This window comes from Perkinsus marinus (genome assembly GCF_000006405.1).
Source record: "Perkinsus marinus ATCC 50983 genomic scaffold scf_1104296969090, whole genome shotgun sequence".
NCBI lineage: Eukaryota > Perkinsozoa > Perkinsida > Perkinsidae > Perkinsus > Perkinsus marinus.
The window spans coordinates 231315-257755 of NW_003202922.1; the positions used below are offsets into that span (position 1 = coordinate 231315).

At 52.3% G+C, this 26441-nt stretch overlaps 6 protein-coding genes across 6 annotated transcripts; 2 read left to right on the forward strand and 4 right to left on the reverse strand.

Annotated features, from left to right (window-relative positions):
- Positions 1–961: 961 nt before the first annotated feature.
- Positions 962–2742, forward strand: Pmar_PMAR002900 (conserved hypothetical protein). The gene is made up of 11 exons (XM_002768067.1): positions 962–1076; positions 1122–1277; positions 1326–1464; positions 1512–1603; positions 1652–1729; positions 1810–1904; positions 1955–2006; positions 2171–2243; positions 2287–2376; positions 2425–2605; positions 2650–2742. The coding sequence occupies exons 1-11, from the start codon at positions 965–967 to the stop codon at positions 2734–2736; spliced, it is 1155 nt and encodes a 384-aa protein (XP_002768113.1). The 5' UTR covers positions 962–964; the 3' UTR covers positions 2737–2742.
- A 460-nt stretch (positions 2743–3202) lies between these two features.
- On the reverse strand, positions 3203–5025 carry Pmar_PMAR002901 (hypothetical protein). The gene is made up of 4 exons (XM_002768068.1): positions 4879–5025; positions 4440–4833; positions 3557–4346; positions 3203–3510 (listed from the first exon to the last, which is right to left on the reverse strand). Exons 1-4 carry the CDS (start codon positions 5014–5016, stop codon positions 3231–3233), a joined length of 1602 nt encoding a protein of 533 aa, XP_002768114.1. The 5' UTR covers positions 5017–5025; the 3' UTR covers positions 3203–3230.
- An 894-nt stretch (positions 5026–5919) lies between these two features.
- Pmar_PMAR002902 (hypothetical protein) lies at positions 5920–6408 on the forward strand (the record flags this gene model as incomplete). The annotated part of the gene is made up of 3 exons (XM_002768069.1): positions 5920–6084; positions 6129–6271; positions 6315–6408. 3 exons carry the CDS (start codon positions 5920–5922, stop codon positions 6406–6408), a joined length of 402 nt encoding a protein of 133 aa, XP_002768115.1.
- Positions 6409–7769: 1361 nt separating this feature from the next.
- Pmar_PMAR002903 (hypothetical protein) lies at positions 7770–12132 on the reverse strand (the record flags this gene model as incomplete). The annotated part of the gene is made up of 18 exons (XM_002768070.1): positions 7770–7878; positions 7922–7969; positions 8015–8104; positions 8148–8218; positions 8260–8338; positions 8360–8508; positions 8556–8686; positions 8736–8844; positions 8868–8969; positions 9013–9108; positions 9155–9244; positions 9291–9381; positions 9427–9476; positions 9523–9827; positions 10042–10191; positions 10280–11812; positions 11872–11952; positions 11997–12132. 18 exons carry the CDS (start codon positions 12130–12132, stop codon positions 7770–7772), a joined length of 3420 nt encoding a protein of 1139 aa, XP_002768116.1.
- Positions 12133–12202: 70 nt separating this feature from the next.
- Positions 12203–15544, reverse strand: Pmar_PMAR002904 (5-azacytidine-induced protein, putative; the record flags this gene model as incomplete). Its single annotated transcript, XM_002768071.1, has 19 exons — positions 12203–12324; positions 12370–12497; positions 12544–12648; positions 12693–12804; positions 12847–12949; positions 12996–13075; positions 13120–13204; positions 13249–13383; positions 13580–13645; positions 13693–13794; positions 13843–14013; positions 14273–14431; positions 14519–14593; positions 14638–14748; positions 14794–14847; positions 14894–15011; positions 15033–15139; positions 15191–15371; positions 15417–15544. 19 exons carry the CDS (start codon positions 15542–15544, stop codon positions 12203–12205), a joined length of 2142 nt encoding a protein of 713 aa, XP_002768117.1.
- Positions 15545–15672: 128 nt separating this feature from the next.
- On the reverse strand, positions 15673–24312 carry Pmar_PMAR002905 (26s proteasome regulatory subunit 7, psd7, putative; the record flags this gene model as incomplete). Its single annotated transcript, XM_002768072.1, has 30 exons — positions 15673–15872; positions 15915–16014; positions 16062–16158; positions 16384–16440; positions 16494–16600; positions 16724–16758; positions 16798–16847; positions 16907–16995; positions 17106–17225; positions 17270–17356; positions 17399–17530; positions 17799–17934; positions 17986–18707; positions 18899–19012; positions 19069–19142; positions 19194–19355; positions 19403–19538; positions 19578–20731; positions 20771–21215; positions 21260–21414; positions 21455–21600; positions 21872–21978; positions 22019–22210; positions 22261–22716; positions 22916–23007; positions 23235–23395; positions 23532–23659; positions 23766–23828; positions 24032–24117; positions 24162–24312. The coding sequence occupies 30 exons, from the start codon at positions 24310–24312 to the stop codon at positions 15673–15675; spliced, it is 5754 nt and encodes a 1917-aa protein (XP_002768118.1).
- Positions 24313–26441: the final 2129 nt, after the last annotated feature.

Here is a 26441-nt window from a genome sequence, read left to right on the forward strand (position 1 = left end):
TGACTCGTCAGACTCCAGTCGATTTTCATACACCTTCCAGAGGTTCACCAAAATAACTCTGACTTCACCAACCGGCCGAGCCTTTGGTCCCCTCACTGCTGGTTCGCCAGGTCCCTCCGCTTCGCCTTTTTTCCTACGTCGCTGCCAACCTCGCTTTCTCTCCTGTGGTGGCTGAACGTTGTCTACCACAACTCCTCAAGTAACTGCTGTCGAATCACCTTGTGAAAAACCATTAGAAACATATCATCAGGGTATCGCATCGAGTGGACCAGTGTTGGAAAATATGCACATGGTTGGTGACGATTAGGGAATTCTGATGAAATTTCGGGAAATTCCCGTTGGTTTCTGAGCACTCCTACGGTAGGAGTCCTATCCGAACTCACATATAAACTTCTCTAACTAGTGAGGAAGCTCGTAAGCTCAGTCGAACATATACTATAACGACACGTTGAGGATAGCGTGGATCCGATTTCTATTGTTGCTAGCCCCCATTTCGAGGAGATCATCAGTACGCTGACGAGACGCTCCTCTATGAAAAACGATGGGGAGGGAGCAAGAATGGACATCTGCATGGTTCAAAGGCCGTCATCAGATTCTTCAACGCTTCTCCCACTCACATTATGATGACTGATGAGCAACTTTGGTGGCCATTCCCGTTGAAAACTTCAACAGAAAAGTGAAAAACGCACAACATGCAATGCTTCGCTCCGCTGTTCAATGGAATTTGCCGATGGGAGGTCAATTAGAGTCTTTAAGAGACGTTTTTTACCATCTCAATACATCTGAGAGTTCAGAATCCTCCCATCTTACATTTCACAAACTCCAAGCTCTTCAGACTAGTCTAGCTACCTCTGTGCGGTGACTGCCCCAGAGGAGTCACCACAATGAACCCGTATGCAGGCTAGTGGGAAGAAGGCGGACTAAGTGGTATTGATAGTGTCAACTGATTTCATATATCATAACCATGAATTCTCTCTCTACCGCTGCTCCGACCGAGCCTATCAGCGAGTTTCGATGCAACGCTTGCGGCCTGGAATTCCCCGATAGTGCTGAGCAACGAGACCACTATAAATCAGGTGAGACTACAGCCGGGCAAAAATGGTTGAAATTTCACTCGACAGATTTCCATGTTTACAACACTAAACGGAAGGTAGCTGGTTTGGCTCCAATTTGCCCGGAAGTATGGACGGCTCGAGTAGAGCAGTTGAAGCAGCTGGCAGAAGGCGTTGGAGATACCAAAGGCACAGCTCATCTGAAACATAGAGACGAGGGGGAGGGTATTCGGATGGTCCCCATCGGGGTGTTCTCACACTATGGAGTTTTAGGCGTACAAGGTCACCACAAGGAGCGACGGGAGGAGAGCAACGGACCTCAGGTGGAGATAGTTCGGGACGATAAGACCTGTTTGTTCGACAACACCCAGCATGCTACTGTTGAGGACAATCTCGCTTATATGAGCCTCAAGTAATGGCCGTCTCTATCGAGCCCTTGGGTGGTAACTGTATTGACAGGTACTCCTTCTTCATCCCGGATATCGACTACCTCAAGGACCTTCCTGGACTTCTCTCCATGTTGACCGAGAAGATCTATGAGCGCCATCAGTGTACGCCCTTCGTTACTAGGCTAGTCGTAGGCATTCCCTTCTTATCAGGTCTGTACTGCAATAAGATCTATAGTGGTGTTGGTGCTGTCAAGTCCCACATGATCGATATGAAACATACAAGAATCGGTAGTAGGGGCTTTCCATTTTAATACTCTCCTATGTTATCGCATTGTCATTGTCTTCATGGTGATATTTTTTACTATCAGGTACGGATACCGATGAGTTGCTGGCTGACTTGGATCCCTTCTATGACTTCAGCTCTTCCTATTTGGAGTTGCAGGCTGCCGCCTCGCAGGAGGAGGTAGGACTACGAAGGGTTGAGTCTGGCCGTCGGCATTTTTCTTTGCATAGGGAGAAGCATATGACAGCGACGATGACGACAGTGATGATTGGACCGAAATTGGTAGTACCCTATTAGTGATTACTCGAGTTTTGCGGACATGGGTGTCGCTTGATGAAGTAGGTTTATATAGGAATAGTAGGATAGGAGTAAACCACGTAGAAATTTCGCTGAGATAAACCATACCACTCCATCGCGAATTTATAGTGGCAATCGGTCATCATTAGGTTCCGTTAGTGGTGATGAGGAGGATCTCGACGAGGCCGTCATCCAAACTGGACTGCAAAGAGCTCAAATTCTGTAAGTGTTGTCGCATGCCCCCCCTCTCGATGATCGGTTTCAGAGACGACGGGTCCCTCCGCCTCCCCAATGGTAAGGTGGCAACCCATCGTATGTACGCCTACATCTACAAGCAGCGACTCACCAACAACAGGTAGCGCCTGTGTGGGTCCGGCAAATGTGTTCATGGAACAAGCGTCAGGGTTGGTGATAAGCGTCATGAGCCTCGGAGAGCTCTGCCGCAGCAGAAGAACGCTATGCTGGCCATCGCTGGGGGAGATCAGTCAGGCGCTATAATGAGCATGAAGAGCTATCGGGAGCAGAAGCGAGAGGCGAAGTCCCTATTAAAGTCCATGCGATTCATGGACTTCGAGGCACAGAAGGTGAGGCTATTGCTGTCACTGTTGTTGGTATTGAATTTTCTCAGTCGCAAGTACGTAGTAACATGCTGCAGAAGAGTCGAAAGGGGAGGACCAACCGACAAAATGTCACCTTATGGTCCTACGCTAAGTGATCTGCTTCTTCGTATGGGGACTGTGCTGCAAGTTCCTCACTTATCCTCTTCATCATTTATTCCCTTCACTGTGGAAGAAACCTTCTATACCCTCGATGCTGTTCTCGAGTTTATATCAGTGGGGGCTGAGCCGTTATAAACGTCTGTACAATAGGAAACCAGATCGTCAGTTACATGTGATATGAATCACGTCATGAAAGACATTGAAGTTGTCCCCTCATCTAACCCTTCGAGGGGGAGTATATCATCAGCCTATGAATGGTTCACTTCGGTACCATGAGACTTGTTACGAAACCTATTACTACTCGACCACTAGTGTGACATGACACCGTAGATAATATTCCTCCCAATCGTCCGCGTAATAGGAAATGACCAGATTTCATGATCGTGGTTTTAATTATCATATACCGGTCATTCTCCACATCTATGGACCCCTTTACACTAGTTAACACAACTCATCGTTGCGGTGATGATGGCCGCGTTGGCCGCTGCAACTACATTTGTAACTCTGCAACATGCGTTTTGTCTCCATTCTCTTGCTCTTGTCGCTGGACGTCCTCTCGGAACATCGGATGGCCTCTGAGTTTCGCCCCGAATCTTCGCGTCACCACCTTTTTGAACCGCAGAGTCGGCTCGTGGGCGGTAGCGATGATACCAGTGTTGAATTCTTCGCTCCAATCGATAAACTCCAAGCCCCTCGCAGGCTCCCTCTTCTTCCGCCGCTTCCTTCTGACGATCTCGTCCCCTTGTTGAACGATCTCATATGCCGAACCACTGCAAGGATCAACACTGCTACGCTCACTGGAGGGGTTCTGCTTACCTGCTCTCACTGCTCGAATCCTCGTCGTTTCCAGACTCATTGGATGCCTCATCATCGCTGCTGCTACTGCCGATATCCTCCTCGCCGGCCAAGCCACGTTCAACGTCCGTTGTAAACCCTCCGTCATCCTCCGGTACGCCACAACCGTAGTCGGCTGGGTTGATCCGCGGCAAAGACGGTGACGATGGCGTCCTCTCACCATCATACCATGACCGGACATCTGTCTGTGGGGGTGACACCTGTCTCCTCAGTTCCTGCGGAGTGCTCCTCGATGAGTGACCAGCCGACACCTCCGTTCCCTCCTTTATAACGGACAGCCGCCTGGTGGGAGGTGGGGTGGCCGAGGACGAATTCTCCATCTTTTCATCCCTTCTCGCTTCGCTCCGCTCGGGTGTCGAGAAAGAAGCCGCAGATTTCCGCCGATCCTCCAACAACAGCTCAATGAAAGACCGCGTCTTCGAGGCCGGCCGCTGCTGCTGGCCAGTCCCCGCGACATCACCCCGCTCATCCTCAGAAAAGACAGGCAATCGCAAATATTCCGTCCGAGAGACTCGCCGTCTTTTCTGCATCGAATTAGTTAGCGGCCCGCTTTCGTCTATCCTCCGCCTGCGTGAGCGACCGACCGTCCAGCAAACGGAATTATGCCGATCACATCGGCCACTGCTCTCTGAGGGGTCAACTCTCGCTTCCGGACAGGATCTAGGCGTCCAATTACGCCGCCTAGGAGATCCAGCACGGTAACCATGATCAACTAATCGTTGGACGCTGAGCGTCGGCCTCGGGGAACTTGCTGAAAACGACCACAAGAGTTCAGTCACTGTTCTCACTCAAAGAGCCATTCGCCCCGAGGCCACCCTGCCCAGCCTTGGTTCCCCATGCTCACCATGTGAAGTCCACGCCTCGTTCTTCTGCCCGCTGCTAGTCATCTGCGTTCGACTGGATGGGAGCCGAAGTGGGGAGGGCGACCGTGGATCAACTGGCGCTCGCTGAACCTCTCGCGGGGCTGCCTGGAAGTGCCACCCTCGGCGCCGATGAACTTCATCATCCCGCCTCTGGTCATACATACGAGGGTCCACGACGGGATTCGCTTGTCGTGGTGGCCCTCCTGTCCAGCTTTGCCAGTGCCCTACCGGCAGGACAGGAAGAGCAGGAAAGCCGTGGTGGATTTGACGGCGGTAAGCCATGAGGTTCGACGGGTGAAGCTGCTGCTGTTGCTGCTGTTGCATCGCCACCATCCACCATGCATGTATGTCCACAGAGCCCCCATAGTCATGTACCTGATGACGTGAGCAGTACCCCAGTGGCTGATGATCAAGCCATACCATAGGTAGTGACTGCTGCTGCTGCTGTGGTGGGTGGTGTACATCATATCGACTCCGCTGTGTATGGTACTGGTAAGGATGCTGTGGTCTGTGGCCCGACTGGGGTGGAGGCGGCGGCGGCCACTCACCAGAAGACATTGTACAGCTACTATACAACAGGCAACACCTGTGAAGACCTTTACGGTGGACGGGGCACCTATGCCATAGCCTCAAGATATGTCTTGGTACAATCAATTTCACCAACACGACCAAAGTAACTTATTTTGACGAATTGTGGCGTCAACTTGGCTGTTTGCGACTCCAAGTTCACTTGGGGCCGGTATGCCACAGCGCGAGCGGTGTCTATGTTGTAACCATCATGGTAATCCAAAATACTCACTCTGCTTCGCAACACTTCTTCTTGCTTCAAAAGGAAACTAAAGTTACGCAACATAGATAATTGATGCTCCTCCGCCTGTTCAATAGACCGATTTTAAATTTGAGAAACGTTGCTACAAATAATTCTGGGATTTGGAAAATCCACAGCTGGTTCTTAGAACCAGCTTTGGAAACGATCTCTTGTCTATTGAACTGGCGGCCTATCGCACTTAACTCGATATGCGCTCCAATTAGCGCGCGCCGACCAGTGTATCAGATCAGTCGTTAAGTATATGTCAACTTGAAACTTGCGTTGAGTGGTGCAAACACTGGTTTGTGGCGCACTCACTTGCGGAGCTACTTTCTTTTGGTTGTATTGTGAGTTGTACTTTGGTTTGAAGCTTTCAAGTTTCAATCGGTCTGACTCTTAGGGACCTCACCTTATCTTTGTCTACTAGTTATTGGTCAACGTGCTGAGTCAAGTCGATTGAGCTTATGCTTGCTATTGAGTTTCCTGTAAACTGGATGGACTTTAGTTACGCATGCACAGCGTAGTCGGCTGTGTTCATCGTCTTATCTTGGCGATAGGCAACATCTGGACGAGGCAGCCTGGTTGGAAACTTCTCCGTTGCGACTTGCTGCTTTCTTGTATATTTCACTGTTCTCGCTCTATTAGTGCCAATAATGGTAGATAGACCCGCCATCGACTTGCGGGTGCCGAAGGTGGTCATAAACGCTGCGAATGTGATCCACGACTACGCCCAGAACTGTCTCGGCCTGGGCGAGAAAACCTCCAACTGGAACGGTGCCAGAGAGTGCATCAAATACTTCCGTGCTTGTAATGCCGAGGTAATAACCCGTGAGTCGTTCCATTGAAGCACTGAAAGGGACAGGTAAAATTAATAGTCCAGCACGGGCTTGCCAACGACATTCCTAATGACATAAGAAGAATGTGCGACGACATACCTAAATGCGACGCTAATCCTGGCCCCAGTGACGACCTCTCTACCATCATAGCAGCGTCGATAATGGACGGGTACTACTGTATTACAACTGCGCCGAGGAACTCACATACGCAGGTACTTCGTTGACAATGATAAGTATCGGGACCATAAAGAGAACGACTCCTTGCCTGACGATATCAAACGGTGTTATTACCGCGCTTTGCGTTGAATGCTGATTAGGTCATAACAGGTTTTTGCGGACAAAGGATGCTTGCCGACACATATACTACTGCTGGATGGACGGCCGATTCATGCCCTTTTTAAATAGGGGAATGGAAGAAGCCGGTAATGTAAAGGCTCGTGTATGAAGGCGAGTATGTTGTAGGGTTCCTATCCCCTTGGTGCGCCCAAGTGCGGAGGGCTTGCAGCGTCTCAGTGGAAAAGGGAGCGTCTTCATCCAGTGAGGAGTCAGAGCCGCAGCCAGTCACATCACGGCGTCGCATTGAGAGGAGGGTAGACAGCCACGGTTGCCACAACGCGAGGTTCTCTCGTCAGTTAGATACGTCTGAAGTAGCTCCTAGTAGGCCGCTGATGTCGATGGACAAGTGGAGGGTGGTTGCTGCCACCGCAACGTTGTGGGTCGACCCGCCATCTCGTGCTAGGGGCGGTCATTGGGGTCGTTCGTACAAGGAAAAGGTTCCTAAAGGTACTATCGGCATGATTTGCCAACTCGCATTCGTTATCGCGCTGAGGACCAACGCAAGCGGACCTTCGTTGAAGTGGAAATACACTGTCGTCTAAACGGGTTCATAAGCCCCTCTATGAGATGCTAATTTTAGGGACAATCATCTCACAAGCCTCAGCCTTAATGGACTTCGGCCCACAAGTTGGCGTTGCATTTCGAACGCGGGAAGGATCCTGGGTGCACGTTTATGAAGTTGACAGAGCAGGACGGCGGCTGCCAGTGCTAGTACCTGTTAACAGCTCAGCAGCGTATCCTATTGCCGAACTGAGGCCAGCAGTGAGCTGACGCTAATTCTCTCTTGCCTACTGTTGTTTTGTTGGCACAGTGGAGTCAGTTGGTGGGGAGTCTTCCGGGTATGTTCGAACACAATGGGTAGATCCGCATATATAGCGTCTCATTCCTAGTGCTTGCTTTCACGTAGAGACTGCAAGCAAGAGTGGATAATTAGTAGGCACTTTTCCCGATCGTGTCTGGGCTGTACCCCCTTGAGGAATTGCCAGGGTTGGTTTTCCCCTGACCTACTTCTGTACTGCAATTCATGCTGTATTACAGCAGCTGTAATAGCAGCTTCAGTACATTTTGAATCAATAAGGTATATCATACATTTATATGCGTCGTGTTAGTCGGCAACTGTCAACTGGGGGCTGTATCGGTTGACCATTGGCACCTCCTTGGGCAGAATGAAAGTTCCTGAAGTTACTCGCGTTGTCGTTGTTCGACGGAATCGTGCCAGGACGAGGTTTCGGCTCGACAAATACGATTTATCTTACCAACGGAAAACCCCGAAAAGACTGCGAACGAAATTGGAAAAATCTCCTCCAAAGAGACGTATATGAAGTTTCACGTCACATGGTGAGGAAATCATTCCACATATTCCGCTTAACACTCCTCGCTTTTACAGTCGCCACTGCCAAGTTTGCATCCACGAGGGTGACAGTAGCATAACGAACGTGCCTAAGAAAGTACCACTAACTGTACCATAACGCATCGACCATACACATTCGAGTTGGGATTGGGTATCCCTCCGTACTGTCCCTGCTGGTACCTGTGAAACCATCCACCAAAGACGTGTACCACGATGTCGTCTTACTGGAGCCCATGGGTCCCTGGCGGTGCCTTGACAGGTGGCGGCGTCTGGATGTCGTAGAGCCAATGCTGGCGATACGGCTTCCACCAAAACCTGTCCTCATCCATAACATATTTTTGTAGTGCGGAAACCTCACGAGTCGTTGAGTCCCTCGCCTGCATGTGCCCGGATGGTGACGCTCTGCAAAGGCGTTAAGGGACTCGGTACCTGCTGAGGAGCCATGGCCCGGTATGGCTGCGGTCCATCACCCCCTGTGGGGCCACAGAGTAGCCCATGGCCTGTGCCATCTGAGCAGCTGCCGCCTGCATGGCAGAACTCTGGGAGTACCTTCGAGATAAGAGTCGGCACACGCCACCACCGATGCCGCTTGACTTCGCGTTATTGGCCATTTGGCGTGCCATCTCCGCCGCTCTAGTTGCCTCGGCCTCAGCCCGAGTCACCATGTGCTCGGCGACCGCTGCCCTATGCGATGCTTGAGCCAGGAGACGTTCTATGAGCTAAGGCGTCCAATGTTCTGGTGAATACAGTCCATCATCTTCCCCACATTTGTAGCTAGAGCAGCCTTCACAGCTGTTTGGTTCACAATGCGCTGAGCGCTGGCAACAGCCGAGGAAGCCTCCAAGGCAGCATCGTGCAAGAGGCGCTCCCCAGCCAGTCTCGTTAGAAAGACGTATCCTGTCCAATACGCACTGCCAAGAATTCACTCTAATGGGTAGCGTGCTACCATCAGATTTTGACTTTAGATCTCCGGAGAGCTGCTGTGCCTTATTCATTCGAGAGCCCCAAAAATGTCGCCACTTATCCGACTCGTGCATTTTCGTGAACCGTAGTGCCTGCCACTGTGCCGATGACCAACCTCGTGGAGGCAGCGGCTTGCCTTTTGGTAGGCGTTGAAAAGGTCCTGTTCTGTCTTATCGGTGCCACTGAATGCAGTGCTGTGATGCCCATGACCTCTGGTCTATGATAACAGCATGAGAATCATATGGCGTTCCTGAACTAACTGCGAAGCTAGCCTTCTTCGGCTCGTCAGCAAGATGTTGCATTGCCTTGGCGAACTCGGCCTTCCTAGCTGCATCGAGGGACTTGGTCGCAAGGGTCTGACACCTAGAGTCCCCAATCGCACACCATAGTGGCACAGATCACATGGGCCATAAGAGCCTGCTTGGTGGCTGTGTCCACCATCTTCTGAGCGAGCTTCTGACTATGCACAGCTTGCTCGGCAATTTGGTCAACCTGTACGAGGCTAGTTTCTGCGACCATGGGCTGTTCCACCCCAGACCAGATGCTGCCCGTCCTTCTGCATCTGCTCACCAATGAGGGCTGCCCATCTCATCAGCCTACTGGCATCGTGCTGCGTTTGCATCACGTAACTGACCGGCTGAGCCCGCCATCGTTCTTAGGATGAGTGCATCTACTCATGGGTCTTCTCCCGTAGAACCTCGATGTCACCAGCAGCTGAGTCGGCCTGACGACATATCGATGGTTCAAAATTTCGTATGTTCAAATTCCACCATTTTGGATGCGACGAAGGCGTGGTTCGCCCAATTTGTTGCTGCCTCGGCCGGAGGGGGAGGGAGACTGTTGGGGCGTGGTGGGTGATGCCACTCTCGACTGTAGCCTGCAAGGCGCCCTTGAGGGTATGCATATAGCAACGCCTCACCATCGTCCACCCCGTAGCCTGGGCCATTGAACCCAGGACACTTGCATTTCCATTTTCCAGATGTTCCCTTCGCCCCTTTACCAGGACGATGAGGCAGCACCTTGTGATGCTTCAAGCCGGCATGGCTCTGATGAGCTGGCTGATGGTGTGCGTGACCTATCAATATTGTCAAGCACTGCGGGTTAGATCCAGAGGGACAACGATTCTCCTTTGCTACCATGACTAGCAGTAACCGCTTCTCACTGCAGAAGCTGAGGGTCGTTAGGAAATCCACTCGGAATTGTCATAGCGTTGTCACCGATAGAGCGAGAAAAGACATGCGAGTGTTCATAGATTGATCCGATTGATCGCGATAAGGGAAGCTTCTCACCTGCGGCGTGATGATGGGCGTTGGCCTCTAGTGGGAAAGCAGTCGCTGCCAGTGGTGGATTCAAATGGGCATTCGGTAAGGCGAAAACCATCAGGAGAGCGGATCCCTCGGACAAAGTGAACACCACAGTAAGTGGTCTGGGGTCATCCACTGAATTTTATAGCTGCATGAGGGTCAACCCATTCGATCAACCATACTAGTGACCATACGCCATGGCCAAGGAGCTCCCAGCGTTTACCAGTCTTGAGTTCTACTATGCCATCAGGGCCCGTGCAATTGACCGGGCCAATGCCCCTCAACAGTACTGTGAGGCGAGCGTCCATCAGACAGCGTAACGTCCGCGGTTGTACATCATCACTCAGATGTAGCAGGGGGTTTGCGACTACTCCTTGGTCGCGACTGATCACGAAATATTCGTTGTTATAAGGTGCCCAGGATTGCAGGTCCTTCTCGAGCAAAGACCGCCAGCGCTCAGGCAGGTCAAAGGGCATCAGAGGCGGGGGCCATGATGGCTCCTGTGAGTCGAGTATGTCGAATCGAGAGTCCACCACTAACTGGAAGGGGCGGCCGCAGACCGCCAGCCAGTGATTGGAGCTCAACTGATATGCTGTCTTGCTAGTGCTGCCGCCTTGTGTCATCTTGCGTCTAGCAAACTGCACTATGAGGTTCCTATGCGGAGTCGTTCCCCTTGGCATCATCTCGTACGTGTTAAGAACACTCCTCGTCCCCGTTTCCCACTTGGCGGCGACGAAGTACCCCAGCTTCAGCTGCTTGTCCTTCAACGAAGGGTGGGGGATGGAGTCCCTGATGGCCTTGGATTTCATGCGCCACGAAAACTCATGATGGAGAGCAGTCACTTCCGTGATCTCGTTGATCTCCGATACGCTGACGTTGCCAAACAGGAAGAAACGTCGCAAGGAGAAGGCAGCTTGCCCGAATATGATTAAGAAAACCAGGAGGGCTTTTCCAGTGGATGTCGTTTTGCCGCGGCCGTCCCGAGTTTTATATGGTAGGAAGAGCAAAGTAGTGGCGAGCATATTCAGTGGGAAGAATTGGATACTCTCGAAAAGCCATAGCAGGTTAGTGACGTGGAATGGTATGAACACGCCCAGACACACATACGTGGCCACGCTTTTCCCTAATGTGACGGCTGTGAGGAGAAGAGGGCCGCCAATCAGGTCCAGGAGGAGGCCACCCCAGGCGAGCAGCTCAGCGAGCTGAAGCAGCGTCATGTGCCGCGGTACCAGCATGTGGACTAGTGGGAAATCCCAATTGTGCAACATTGTCTCTGTGATGTAGCCGTTGAGCCAGGCTTCTGAGATCTTGCTCATGCCCGCCATGAAGTAGGTCCAGCATATGAGGGAGCGAAAAGCGAAGTAGAACCAGGACGGCACCGTGTGGACCAGCAACCTTCTGAGTTCCTTATCGTCATCAGAAGAGCTCAACGGCGACTCGGGCTCTCCACTCAAGCCATGGTTAGCATCAAAACCGGTCTGCTCTTCAGAGGACCTCAACAGGGACTCGGCCGTATCCATCATCTCTGGTCCTCGCCGGCTCAGCTCAGTGACACGGCTCATGTCATCATTCAGGCCACGAGGCGAATACTCGAAGTCGGTGATAGTGAACAAGGCGAGCTCGAGGATATTAAGATAGTAGTGGTTGTTCCAGTTGGTGAAGTCGGATATTCTAAGATAGGCATATACGATGAGAAGGGGTACACTAGTCCAGCAGGAGGGCTCCAATGCGACGAAGCAGACACTCATAAAGCAACCTAACATAGGCGTGGCTGACTTCCAACAAGCCGAGGCCGTTCCCAGCCGACTGACCCACCTACGACTAGGGCAAGATCCAGACTCAATGGGGTTAAGGGAACGTCGAAAGGGAGCTCTGCAGGGGCCACCGGGCTGAAACCTGAGGAAGAACAAGTCGCGCCTGAAATATGCTACGGCATCTACCTTGTGACATGATCTCAGCGGCGTGATCAGAGAACCATAGAAGCTCTAATACGATGACAAAACCAAAGCACCTCCGATACAGCATGAACGGCCCGGCGTCGGCCCGACCGGTCAGCCAGGACGGACCAGAAGGCATCAGCGAAATGAACGAATAAAGTCAGTGCAATTGACTCGGCACAACACACCAGAAGACTTCGGAAATCGACTTATTGATTTGCATGCTCAGCAGGCCAGAGGTGGGACTCAGCGAGGTCGACATCATCCTCTTCCTGGCTTGGCTGAGTAGTCGCCTGGTTTTCCTTCGACTCCTCAGCGATGGTACTCGGCCCTGCACAGAAGGACACATACAACGTGGCGGTCCAATGTAGCAAACCTGCAGCAGCATCAACATGTTGCCGAGTTTTCCTGTCTCTGACTCGGCGATGTCTACGAGCTGACTCCACCGTAGTGTGGCGGAATAAGCTGGCCGGCGCTGGCATATCAACGAAAGCATTATAGCCACTGAATAGGAAGCTGCACATCACTACGATCGACTACGACCACTCACTTGGTGCTGCTACTGCTGCTGACTGGTAGAGCAGGGATATTGGCCAGGGCAAGAGCCGTGCCGCCGCCGCCACCAAAAGTAGCATGCAGTAGACGCCTCTCCAGACTGAACCAAAGGGCTCAATCGTCAAAGTCGCTACAGGACTATACTCAGCTATCCGTTGCTCGTATGAGACCTTCGACTCAGATGCCCGTTTTTCAATGTGGCCTTGTAGCCGGACCAGCTCCTTCAGCTTGCCGTTCGTGGTAGACACTTTAGTATCTGATCGACAATTCGACAACATCAGTTTGGCCCAAAGCTTACGGGCCTCCTTAACCTTCTGTTTGTTCTTAGCTTTGACTTTCTTAGCATACGATCGGGTACGTCGGAGCTCCTCAGCAACTGCCTGTGAATGCCGCGACATCTCCTACGGCATGGTAGATCAATGACCGCTCCAATTCACCCAAGCCCACGAGCAATTCAAGCCTGGTTTCCTGCGCCTCTCTCGCCCACTGCTCTGCATCTTGAGCCGCCTTATGCCTCTCGTATTCATCTACACCACAGAGCTGCACTCAGCATGCCACAGGACCAACCTACGTGCTCTATTGATATCCTTGAGCTCAGCCTTCAGAGCCGAGATGGACATCTCTTTCTCTTCCAGCTTCTCCACAGTATTAGTCAGCTTACCACACAGCATAAAGACAGAAACAGCGAAGCCTGAGCTACATGAGCGAGAGTCTCCCTGTGCTTCGACTGTAGCATAGCGTAGTCCCTGGCCATCTGCTCGAACTCAGCAGCCTTGTCTTCCGCAGCTCTCATCTGAGCTCTCGCTTGCTCCAATGAGCTAGCGACTATGACCGCCTGAGAAGACCATGCCCAGGCCAAAACACCCAGTGTTGGACTATCTGTTCACTTCCCTCAGGACTTTTGTCATTTATTGTAGGAATTCATATACGAATTCTGGTAGAAGTGTATAGAAACCGACAAAGGTTTCCTAGAATTTTCATATTGTCCCCGTGTAGTTGACCCTGTGCATATTTTCCCCCACGTAACGCACCTTATCCTCCTTTTCAGCCAATGCCCGTTGATTTCTATCCTCTACTGACCTCAGCGCCGCCTCGAGCTGAGATCGCCACAGTCTCTGCCTCTCCATCAGATGTGTCGCCTCACCTCGCTGATGGTCTGTTTAGCCTCCGCACACGCTGTATTCATACCAGCCAGCCGCCTGTGCAGTTCACAGACCTCCGCCTCGTGGGCCATGGTCACTCGCGCCTTATCAAAAAGACAACTCCAGCTTTGACTGCGGCATTTCCCTCCCACCGTCTCCTCATCGAACTTTCTCTGGATCTCCGAAACGCGTCGCTCCGCCTCATTCACTTGCTCAGCTGCTCTATTGACTTGTTCACAGCATTCCCGACACTTCCGATCGAGCTCCTTCTCCAAGCGACCCACGCATCCCTCTTGAGCGGAGAGTTGAGATCGGAGATCGGCCTATTGGAAGCTGATGAAGTGGCGGAATTTCGGTATCAACTTAGACATTCTAATCCACTGTGTGACCTTGGGAGATATGAACAACAAATCTCATGATGTTCGTCCTCACCCTCTGGGCGGGCGCCATCCCTTGCTTTAGGTAAGCAGTTCGGTCCTGGTTTCTCTTACCATCTCTTTTTCACTCTCTTTCCTCAACGCCTTCTTCTCCTCCTCATGAGCCCTCTTCATAGCTGTCACACTAGTCTCCAATCGTTCCTACGATAACACTAGCAGCCGTGGCTCCAATGAAGCATACAATTTCCCTTCCCCTTCTCGCGCTCTCCTCAGTGAGAGAAGCATGAGCCCGATCCGTCTTGGCCTTCTCAGCCAATGCATCTCGCGCTTCCTTCCCCCTCTGGAGAATCTCCGCCCTCTGCGCCTACCACAACACCAGTAGTAGTCTACTTAGTAGCTGTTGGCCTTGTCTCTACTACTAATAGAAACAGAGGCAACAGTCGACGCTTACCTCGATCCTAGCCTGTAAAGTCGATACCGTTTCCTCGTGCTGCTCCTTCAGTGAGGCCACCAGAGCACTTCCCTCCTGCTCCACCCAGTACGTAAGGGAACCAACCATCATTCGCCTACCTTCATTTTAGCTCCCATTTCGTAGACCTGCGCTTTCAGTTTCGGGATCGCACTGACCTGCTCTGCATACCGTCGCATCTCCAACTCTGCCTCCCTAAGCTTTCGCTGTAGCTACATGAGAAAAGTCAATAATAGTCTGCCACGGTTCTCCCTCACCGTCTCTTCCTCTTCCTTAACTTCCTCTCTCGCTTTCTTCAGTGCAGCATCGGCCTGCTCACCACAGATGAGCCATCTCATCCCAGCAGCAGCAGCCCACCTCTTGTCGCTCCATAGCATTGCGTATCTTCTCCTGGTCGAGTTCTCGTTGCAACTCCGCGCACTTCTGCCTGCTGCTGGCCAGCCTTGACTCAATCGCCGCCATCTTGCGATTGTATCTGTCATCGAAAATACGCTACCTTCGAAGTTCCTCCCAGCCCCACTCGATCTCGAGCTCCCCCGCTATCTTCAACTTCTCTGCCTCAATGTCTTCCTGTGTGGTGATCATTCTATGTAGTCGCCGCATCTGTCAGGCGGAGCGAAGCAACTTCAATAATGGCGAATAGCCACAACCCACTTCATCAGCTTGAGTCTCCAACTGAACCTTCCACTGCTCCCTCGAGCTCTTCTGGTCCTGGAACGCCCTCTCAAGCTCTCCCTGTGTTTGGCCCAGCAGCTCCTCGACCTCCGACACCCTCCCTTGCAAGGCCGAGTTTTCCGTCACCACACTGTCGTTGTAGACTCTCAACTTCTCGAGCCTGCACGTCAGTAAGCAACGATTCGATCGCACATTGCAATCTCACTTCTCTTTAAAAAGCTGAACGGTCTCCTCCGCCTCTGTCAGCTGCCTTTGTTTCAGCTCTAACTGGCCCAGCAAGTGAGCGTAAGCGTCATCATCGTCATCACCACCTTGTTCCCTATCTAGAGGCATCGACAGAGTAAAGGCTCGTATGACACTAGGAACGACCCGCAACCCTCCTGGCCTTCGAATTAACAACAAAAATCAAAGTAAGTAGAAACTGCGCACTCGGTGTTTCTGCACAACTCAACCCCATCACTTCACGGTGCTGTTGCCGACTTCTTGCTCTCTACAACAGACCAGCTCAGCGTTGGAAAGCCGCTAGGCTGCTTACCTTTAGCTGCAGAGATCTTCTCTGCCTTAGCCTCGGCCTTAGCCTCCGCCTCTGCTTCTGGTGCCTTATTAGCGATCTTGTTGTTGATGAGGTTGTGCAGGGCGACGGTGGCACGCAGTATCGATCCTGGGCCCATCAAGTTTCAATACTCATTTACCCTCGACCTACCCAAGTAAATGCACAGCATACTGTCGTTGGTCTCCACATTGAAAGAACGCATGAGCTCAACGTCCTCCTGGCTGTCACCAGGCAAGTAGTTGAATATGTTCTGACCAGTGCCGAATACCCCGAGCATGGCAGCAGCGGTTGTCTCACCTGGAGATTGTAGATGATTTGTGCATTAGGAGGCAGCTTGCCATCGATAACCTGCCCTAAGTACTGTGCAATCTCATTAATCTTCACCACGAGGGTTCTGAAAGGAGGCATTCCATCAACCACAGGAGTCGAGTCGAGAGGCGGTAGCAGTGTCGGAAAATATGCATATGGTCAACTACATGTGTTGCTGACCGTAAGGAAATTCCGAGAAAATTTGGGAGATACCCGAATTTCTATAACTAGTGAGGGAACTCCTGAGCTCAGCCTCCAACACTGATCGATAGCGGCCGAAATCATACCAAACGAGCTGCCCGAGACTTACTTCAAGGCATTCATCTTAGACTCCACTCGAGTGGCCAGAGTACTCGTGCTCTGCGTCCTGTCACAATACGCCATAAAGGGGCGGTCCTGCCTCGCTCAAGAGGAACTCACCTGATGTCTCGTAGCAGATGCTCTACACCGACCTCCTCGGCTTCAAAGGCTCCAACAACAGAAGGCAAGTGAACGAAGGTTCTACGAGTGAGAGGATCTGCAGAGGCCTAAAAACAACGATGAGTTGAAGATCAATTCTGCTGTTGTCATGGCTGTTATCACGAAGGGCTTCCTATTGAATGTTTCTATACCCTACTGGAACATCCGAATGACCAGCAAGATTGAGTTACCTCTTCAGCCGAGTAGTAGGCCTGCATGGGGAAGTCTCTGGGATCGAGATCCCCCTTCTTAGCAGCACTGCTACTATTGCCTCCAGTGACGTCCATAATGAGGAACACAGGCTCCGGACAATACCTTGTAATGAGGAATACCAACACATTCTCAACAACATCCAGATGGAGACGACAGGCTACCGTCGGAAGATCTCATTGATTGCGAGATCGCTAGGTTTAATCCTGGGCCCGCTAGAGTACCACCCCACGACCACTTCCTTCTGCGAGACCTGCAATAGAAACACATAAAAACAAATGCTCTCTCTCTACCTGCTGCTCCCATCGAAACCCATACGATGAGTCATCAATCTCACCAACAACATGCAAGAGCCGCGCCTACCTTTTTGAACATGGCATACATCTTTTCGTGATAGTTATGGTCAACAAACCACACCTGAGGGTCTCTCAGGTCCTCCTCGAAGGGCAAGGCGAAGCTGTTGGTAACATGCAGTTTACCATCCTGAAAGGAGACACTACACAACTTTCGCCACCGAAAAGGTCTACCAGCATCTGGCCCAACAGCGTGCCCACAACACGTCTCGCCGTGCCCCTAGCCGCCCTGTTGTAATGATCGACAATAGAGAGGAGCACCTGCCAGAGAAATTCCAAGTCTAAGGCCAAGTCGCGCCTTACAATGGGGTGAACGACAACAGTAGTGTTGATGCGATCGCCAGAGCTCTTGGCCAGAGTCATCTGGCTGACGTCCACCTCCGGTGCTTGTGGCTTCTTGCCAGACATATCGCTGTGAAAAGTGAACCCGACAAACTGAAACAACCAAGTGAAAAAATACGAACTCGAAAACGAGAGCCACAGTAGTATCTGCCGTGATATCAAGTATATCAAAAATGATATTTTTTCGACTTCGACTTCATTCTGAAAAAACCTCTGAATTATCGCGCGCGCCCAATACGCTCCTCGCCAAAGCCTCATCCCCTTCCTCTTCAAGGATCTCAGCAACGCTTGCTTTCCGACGGGAGTCAAAACCATCCAAAACAGAGGCCGGCAGGAAAAACGGCGGACGCAGGATTCGAACCAGGGTCCGAGCAAGCTCATCAGCGAGGTGAACATCCCCCTGCCAGATCGAGTCCGGACACTTCTTCAAAACTCCAAGTAGTCTCTCGACCTCGATTTTCCCAAGATGCACATCGTTCATGATTTTCGCGATACATCTGCGTGCTATTCTTTCTACCACCCCAGACGGAAGTTTCTCGGGCTCCCACCGAGCCAGCGTCACCTCTGGGGCGATCAATACAGTGTCCACTGGAAAGGGCGAGTCCACGAGAGCACCTTCCTCAATATGGTCAAGCAAAGCTTTTATCGATTTGGTTATCAGAATGCCCCTACGGAGGCACTGCTGTGCACAGTCAGCCCGCTCCTCACATTGGAACTTGTCGAAGACTTCAGCGAGCGCCAACAACTGCATGTTGTCCATCGACTCGTAGCGCACCTTAGCCGTCCATTGCCGCACCCTCTCGACAACCTCATTATCCTCTATACCTTCCTCCACTATGGCAGACAGAGCCCCTGTGAGGATCTGCCCACTCAGCCCAGGCCACCCAGTAGTGAGCAAATACTCGACAATTTCCCTGCAAGGCGCCACATAGCCGCCGTCAATCAGCTGCAATACCCAGGCTAACACTACAGCCGCATTGGCAACAGGCCCGCATACTCTCTCCCGTACAGAGGCAAAATCAGCCCCCCGAAAGGTCAGAAAATTATAGTCTGTCGCCTCCTCCTTGTCACTATAGATACGCCCAGCCACCGCACAGTCCTCCAGCAGCCTCTCGACGTGCGGGACCAGCGAGCTCCTGATCTCCTCACTCACAGTGGAGGATTCTCCCAAGCAGTCAGCAAGAGTAACGAAGCATTTGAAATACGCAGAGGCAGCTGAGGCCTCTGAGCCATACCGTCCCTCGAACAACAACTGCCCCTTCTCATCAACCTGAAGTTACCAATTATCGGTGACACGGTCCAAAGCAGGTGACACCTCTACACTACTAATGTTCCTCACCAAAGCCGCTACTAACGCGTCCGGACTCCCCACCAGCCGTCGCGATACACACACTGTAACAACGTCACAAGCAGCCTCCTGAGTCAAACCCATAGACCATGCAACACTATGACCAGTACTACCTGGACACTATACGAAGCCTGCAGTGCTGCTCTTAGGACCGGCACCACCTGCGCTTCATAGGCAGCCAGCCGCGGTAGACTGCTATCAGCAGCGACACTGTATTTCTGCACAACCTGGCAAGGAGGACCCCGCCGCTCGAGACGGTCTGAGGCCGGTCTTCGCTCACTACTAGATGCAGGAGCTCTAGAGAGGCCACGTATAGAGCAGTCCAATCTCTGGACGGTCCAACAGTCTTCTCATCGGCTGAATACAGCGATGTTACCTAGGAGCCACTTCCGAGCACTCCGCGCCCACTTGAATTCGCCAACATGAGTGCTAACTTCAGCACAGCTTCTGGCGAGTTCGTATCCGCTGGGTCGACCTCCACGTTGGCTACCACTACCCCCAAGAGCCGAGCGGCCAAGGCCCGGGCCCTCGGTAGGAGCACAGGTGTACGAGGATGGCTATCAGCATCATCTTCAAGAAGTACCAATGCACTACTATACATAATATCAGTAGCTCACCATATCTCGTTGTTGCTGCAACTGGACTAGAACCATCCTCCATCACTCGCCCACGCATGACCTCCACAGAAAGGGATCGTCCACGCACGTTACCACGTGGTGACACGGTCGAGCCGGGCGGTGCCGCACTGGGACTCTGAGAATTCGAGTGACGGGCCCTCAGGAGGCGACCTACCATAGCAAGACCGCCCAAAACGACCAAGGCCGTCTCCATAGACTCCCTCGGCTGCACATGGCCCATGACTTTCACCAGCCGCTCTATCTCCTCACAGAGGCCCTCCTCCCCCCTCACGGCACTACTACTATACAATTTGACAAGTGCTGGGCCCCATTCGACCGCTCCCACCGGGATGGACTTCTCAGCTAGCTGCAACAGGCAAGCAACTGCTTGCCTTCGAGAACCGTAATATCCCGACTGTATCATCTTCCGGCACAGCCGCCTGGGTGTCTCAGGATTGGTCTCAATGCACGCCGCAGAGTACCCTAGCAAATGAATGGAGACGGCCTCAGACTCACGACCAGCCATCAGCTCGAGAGCCCGCATCAACGTCATAGACAGGGCCGTAGGAGGGCCCCTTCTGCATGTCTCAAGAACCCGCCCGAGCTGCTCCCAGGCCGCCCGAGAGTCCCAAGACTCTTCCACCATGTGGGCCACAGACAGACCCAACGCCCTCGACCCTCCGTGGCGTAGCGCCGATAACACAGCGAATCGTAACCCAGGTTTAGTACTGTAGGCCAGCTGCGACTCCGAACGACTAAACTCCTCCCACACATCCACAACATCCGTGAGGGCATCCACTGCTCGACAGCAGTTCACGATGATTTCATCACGACACTCTGTAGTATCCACTATTTTCTGGACCAAGGCACGGACCCTCTCAGGGAAGGTGGGGGCTACTGTCACCAACAGCCTCAACAAGGCATTCAACCTAGACACATCCAGAGGCTTCAGCAGGGCTACCTCTATCAGCGTCATCATCTCCTCCGAGCATGCAATCTTATCCTCGCCCTGCACATGTTCGGCCACTCTCACTAGCGTCCTCAACAGTACCACTGCGCGCAGGTCGTTCGGGATCACGACTTGAGTCCCTTCCTGGACTCCCGAAAAGTCTACTACAGGAAGGCCATCCCTCACAGACCTGACCATCCTCTCAATCGTCTCCAACCGTTTTTCACTTGATACCACACCAGCCGCAAGAGCGTCCGAAATCGACCGCAGCAGCCCACAGGCCTCCTTAACTTCATCACTCGCTCTCTCCATTATGGTCAACACAGCCCCACTAGTTACCCAATCACTCGGTGGGACCCCAAGGGGCTCTTCCAGCTCCCCTAGTGGCAACGACCCCCCATGCGACGGTACTACTCTACCTCCCACGTCCTCCAGCAGGCCCTCCACTACTGCCCCCACTTGCCCACTGTCAAGCACTTCCTCCTTCTCTATGACCTTCCGCAAGGCCTCGCAACAGCAGCATTTGATTTCGCCCAGTAGCCTCAGCCCAGTGTCAGCCCTGCGGACATCAGGCCCCGTCGGGCCATGCAGGAAGACCCTCAACCTGTCGGGTATGCCCCGGTCAGCTAAACTCCGTATTAACCTCGGCTGTGGGTCGCTGATAGGCGTCAGCGGGCTCGGCAGGAACTTCAGCAAATTCAGAATTTCGATCAAAAACTCCACTGCTTTCGCTGCCGCCTCCTTCGCCGTTTCAGATGGTTTATCGTCACTGCTCATCACGCTCAGAACAAGAGCCACAACCCGTTGGCCCACCAGCAGGATGACCAAGCGGTCGTTCAAGTGCAGATCCGCAGTAGAGTCAACCTGCCAACACACAGGAGAGGGGCAATAGGAACCCTTACAAGTACCTCGTCAGCATCACCAAGAGCTGCCGTTGATATGATCCAGCTCTGGAGTTCCGAGATAGCCGCCGACCCCAACAGACCATCTAGTATGCCCAGTAGCTGCTGCAGGCTCGGAAGGAGGACCCATCGGGCCCGATCAAACGGGGTGTTGAGGCAGCCTGAAGGACCCTAACCCCACCGTCATGCGCCTCTGCTCACCTTCCACGAGTGTGAGAGCACAGGCGGCCCTAGGCAGTTCACTAGAGTCCACACCTCCCTCAAGCCACCCTAATGCAGTCTTGAACACCGTCTCCACTACACTTAAAGGGGCCGACGAGACCAGAGCGCCCACTAGTTGACATAACCTGGCCGAAATGACGAAGACTAGGTCAACCCATTGCACTGTTGGAGGAATATATGCTCGCTCTCTTCAGCTGAGCTCGGTTTGAGTCCAGTCCGGGTAGAAGTGTACAGAAACCCACAATAATTTCCCCAAATTTTCTCAGAATTGTCCCCAACACATGTGGTCGACCATGTGCATACTTTCCAACATTGACCCAGTGAAGGGAGTCCCAACATCCGTCCACCCTGGTACTTTCAATACGATCAATCCCACACTATGAAATCCTATACTACCCAAAACGCTTCCTCCACTCAGTGCCACTATCTCCTCCTCCTCCTTCCCTAAGCCTGCCCACTACCCTTGTCGTAAAGGACGGATCACAGCGCACCACATCGAGCACCTGAGCTGGTCCCCGTCCCCCTACCAACCCTAGTTCCCACCGGCCCTACAGCCATCAGCGCCCTGCTAGCAGCCTCCCCAGTGACACCAGCCTCATCAACTGCATACGCCAAGAGCAGTTCAGTCACCTCACCCCAGTCCTGGTCGAAGTAGACCCCCGGAACCCCTCCTGCCCTAACACACACTTCCACTAGCTTTAGTGTTATCAGCCTCTGGAAGGTAGTCCTAGGGGCCTGAACACAGCCAGAAGATCTGCATAGTCAAAATAAACTCCCCAGTGTACCCCTTGGTCGCGCAAGTCCTCTATAAGAAAGTCGAAGACTTCCCCAGCTAGACCCAGTTCACTTGCCCGCCATACCAATGAACAACAGCACTTCCCAAAGACTTCAGCATCACCACCGATGCCGTCCACTATTCCCACTATAGACGGGTCCCCAGGAACCTCCAGAAGTGTCCTTAGGACCTCCAGGGGCCTCATAGGGCTGCCCTCGTCTAACCCACAGCGCGCCATAGCGACCATCACAGCCGCGTTGTTGCTGTTGCCTCCCGACTTCAACTTTTTACGCAGACTATCCAAACTACTGACCTTCTTGCACAGTACGCCAGCACAAGCAATACTAGACTCGAGGTCAGCCACTGAGAGTGGCGCCTTAATAAGGGTGTTCACAATCATCGATCGTATGCCATCCGATAGGGCGTGCGGGAGCAGCGCTAAACAGCGGAACAAGGCGGTGCGAACCTGAGGCATTCCTCGTGCAACAATCGAGGCCCAATATGCACGTGGTCAACTCGAGGGAATTTTTGGGGGAGTTATTGTTGCTATCTGTACATTTCTATACTAAGCCGTATATGAACTCCTATAATTAGTGAGGAAACTCCCGAGCTCAGCTGAGGAAAGCGACCACTTATTCTTCCAACACTGCCAAGGCCCCGCTGACCTCAACACTGGTCTCCTTTTCCGGGAGGTGGTTGACGATACAGTATCGGGCGTCGTCCACTGCACTCGGTTGGTCGTTGAGGAACCCACTACCTGCAGCCGGATCGACCCTAGCAGCTGCAAGGGGCAAATCACTTAGGAGCCTTTCCAGCTGACGAGCGGCGTTCTTCCGGCACTCCACGTGGACCCACACCGACTGCCGACCATAGCGGTTAAATTGGCGACGAATCACTTCAATGATATCACGTCGAACAGCCTTGGTCATGGGCAGCCCCACTAAGAGGTCATCAAAGCTGAGAGTAAAAGCAACAGCGCTCTACCTGTGGTCAAGTCCACTGCGGCTTTCAGCGCCGACATTCGCCTTAGGACCGCCATAGCCCCTTCGCCCTCTTTCTGAGGGGCCTGGGCAGCATCTAGAAGTGATACACAAGCCGCCTCCAACTCCAATGCGCCCCCTGCACTCAGGGAATCTCTTCGAAACCTGAACAACGACACAGTGCCGCTGCTGACGCCCGAAGCGTTAAGCATGCACCTCCCACCACCACATGGAAATCAGTAGCGAAATAGGAAGCAGCATTGACTCCACTGGCTCACGAGGAGCCTATGAGTGGACCTACGAGGCTTTCAGTGCCGCCGCCGCGAGAGTGTCCACTGCATAGCTCCTCCGTAACGTCCTCTCGCCCATGGTAGAGGTCAACAAGTGCAAGCACAACTGTCGGAGTTGGACCAAAGACGACGATTCAATCTATTCCAAATCTTTTGCATCGCTCCGCTAAGAAGATCTCCACCTCATTCCAATACGAGAACAACATTATCTCTTCCAGTTCACGGAGCAGATGGCACAGCCTCACAGGTGCAGGACCCACGACTCCTGCCGCCGCCGCCGATGACGTCGAGCCGGCTCTAGTTCGACCCTAAGGCCCACAGTCCACCCCAGTGTGGGAAAATATGCACATGGTCAACTACATTCGAGAGGAAACTCTGATAAAATTTCGGTAAATTCTCATTTCATCCGAATTCGTATGTAAACTCCTAATAATAAATAAGTAAACTCGTAAAATCAGTTGAGGTAAGCGAACATGAATTCCAATACTGCCCCCCCCCAACCCCCACTTACCCCCCTCATCGCCGCCGCCGCCGCAGCCCCCCTCTCCCCAACCAGCGACGCCAACAGTGTTATCCGGTCTTCCAGCGAAGCGCTAGCTAAGGAGGCAATGATCGAAGCCAAGCCGTCCAAAACTGAGTACCCTCCAGTTTGCTCTCGGCTCTCTCAGTCCGCCTCATGCTGTCCTCGACCATGGACTGAACAAGACCCTCCGATGCATCACTCACGTAGCCCTCCTCAGCTTCATTTCCTAATGCGGCGGCGCTGTCACTATGGACACCCTCCACAGCCATTCAAAACAAGAGCTGGATTGAATGGTCCGACAAATTCCACAATGGTAGATTGTCATCGCCTTCATTCAAACGACCCGGGTTCAATCCCCGCCACCCACTATTCTCCATACTCAACACAACGCCGTTAACCACAGCTATCAGGAGAGCACGGACAACTGATCTTTCTTAAGAAAGTAGTCATCACCAGCAGACCACCGCCCCAACAATAAAGGCCTCCACCACAGCGACAACATCTCCTCATTTTTCGTTGCAGAGACAATTTCGATAAAGAACTCGTTACCACGCCACTACAAAATGATCAGTTGTCCACCACCTGGTGATCGCCACAACAGCTAGCTGCTCATAGTGGAGCCTCCCCCCCACTCCACGATTAACATAGGAAGGAACATAGCAATGACAATGATAGCTTCGTACAAGGTTATGAGGAATGTTAGAGTTTACGTGAATCTTGCATACGAACCATAGCATAGTCGTATTCGGAAAATCATATCAACACTGAGAAAATACATACAGCTCCTCACGAGGCTCTATACAAGGTAGTATGGCACCTCTTCCGGTGCTCTAGCAGTGGTCATTCTCTGTCGGAGGTGGGAGGCCCCATATACAGATTCGGTCAATGCAGCAGCCTCAGTGGTATTCATATAAACAAACTCCTCAGCTGTCCCCACTGCCGGGGCCTCCGTCAGCCCCTCAGCCAGCGGGTAAACTGTCGTAGTCGACACCGGATCGGCCATGGGACCATGGACCAGCTCATTGAGTATTATAAGGAGTGATGCTATCGCGAAGATGACGAACCTACAACAATACGGCTTGTTCCACCTCCATCAGCGCGTACTGTATATGTTCGTCGCACGCACAGTTCTATTTAACAGTTAATGACAAGGAAAGTATTAATTTCCCTATTCGACCACCACCGCCTACTTCATGTCCCTAGTTGCGAATATAACTCTTTCACTCGCAAATTTGGTGGTCCCGAGCGCCAAATACATTCCTCAGAGGTATTAATAATATGACTACACACGGGTGAAAAAATTTCTCAAGTAGGAATGGCCGCAGCAAGGCGTTTGAGCCTTAATACGGAATGAATATCGCTTAGTTCGACTCTGAAATCAGTTTCATTTCAGGGAGGATCTCGATGGAGATATTGAATTCTCAAAAACCAACGTTCTATCTAATTACGACCGGCCCACTGAAAGACTTCACTACCTCAGAGGGAGGCCGAAAATAGTGCCACGACTCCCACGATGACGCGGTGTGGTCTTCAGCCCCCCGTCGACCTTGGTGCTAGTGACACCAGTGGTGACACGGTGACAGTCGACCAGCCCATCTATGCGGGTAACCTATCCGAAACAATACTACTAAGGAGCCACTCTCCGACCGTTCCCCTTACACTTCTCCTACGTGGCATGCGCCTCCGACTACCATCCTCTGCACTCTTCATCTCCTCCTCACTTCTGAATACACCGACCAATTGAACCCTCAATCTCACAACAGTTACGAAAGACTCACTCGAAATGCCGCGCTGACCTTCGTGCTGACCAACCTACACTACCCTTAGTTCGACATGCAGCCGTGCCTGATAACTAACCACTACGTGACGCCTTCCTCAGACCGCGTACTCGGTGACGGTGGCTCCGAATCGTCAGTAGAGCACGCATCAGATGCTCGCCAGCTGGGGAGGTACCCATACTCTCGGCAAAGCCCATCGCGCACGCCCCATATCCTCTCGGGTGCTTCCTAAAACAATGATGGAGTAGCTCATACAAGGCACGATCAAAACACTCAGAAATTTCACACGACACGAATTGGACCCCGCTGAGTCAATAAGGCAAGCCTCCACATTTTCCCAGTCCTCAGCAACACGACCTAGGGATAACTTTTTCAGGCGAATTCGAATGCCTCGCCTTTCGGGTAAACCACGGAGAGCTTGAACGAGGAGTGTTTAACGGTGCGATAGTAATATTGTAGGTGTAGAAATTCTATCGGCATCCACATACCAACTTTCAATCCAAACTTATACCACACCAAATGTTGTCATAAACTATGGCAGACACCAACGAGCCGTGTTAAGAGGCCTTACCACGCCCTCCCATCACGACCCCAGGGAAATTTTGAAAATACATTTCTAC

Excerpts from the sequence above, each read along its gene's own strand:
- Pmar_PMAR002901 (XM_002768068.1), bottom strand. The coding sequence starts at position 5,016 with ATGTCTTCTGGTGAGTGGCCGCCGCCGCCTCCACCCCAGTCGGGCCAC. Across the intron at positions 4,834-4,878 it reads AGCAGCAGTCACTACCTATG|GTACATGACTATGGGGGCTC; the intron begins GTATGGCTTGAT and ends TCACGTCATCAG. Across the intron at positions 4,347-4,439 it reads CGAGGCGTGGACTTCACATG|CAAGTTCCCCGAGGCCGACG; the intron begins GTGAGCATGGGG and ends GGTCGTTTTCAG.
- Pmar_PMAR002900 (XM_002768067.1), top strand. The coding sequence starts at position 965 with ATGAATTCTCTCTCTACCGCTGCTCCGACCGAGCCTATCAGCGAGTTT. Across the intron at positions 1,278-1,325 it reads ACATAGAGACGAGGGGGAGG|GCGTACAAGGTCACCACAAG; the intron begins GTATTCGGATGG and ends ATGGAGTTTTAG. Across the intron at positions 1,905-1,954 it reads CTGCCGCCTCGCAGGAGGAG|GGAGAAGCATATGACAGCGA; the intron begins GTAGGACTACGA and ends TTCTTTGCATAG.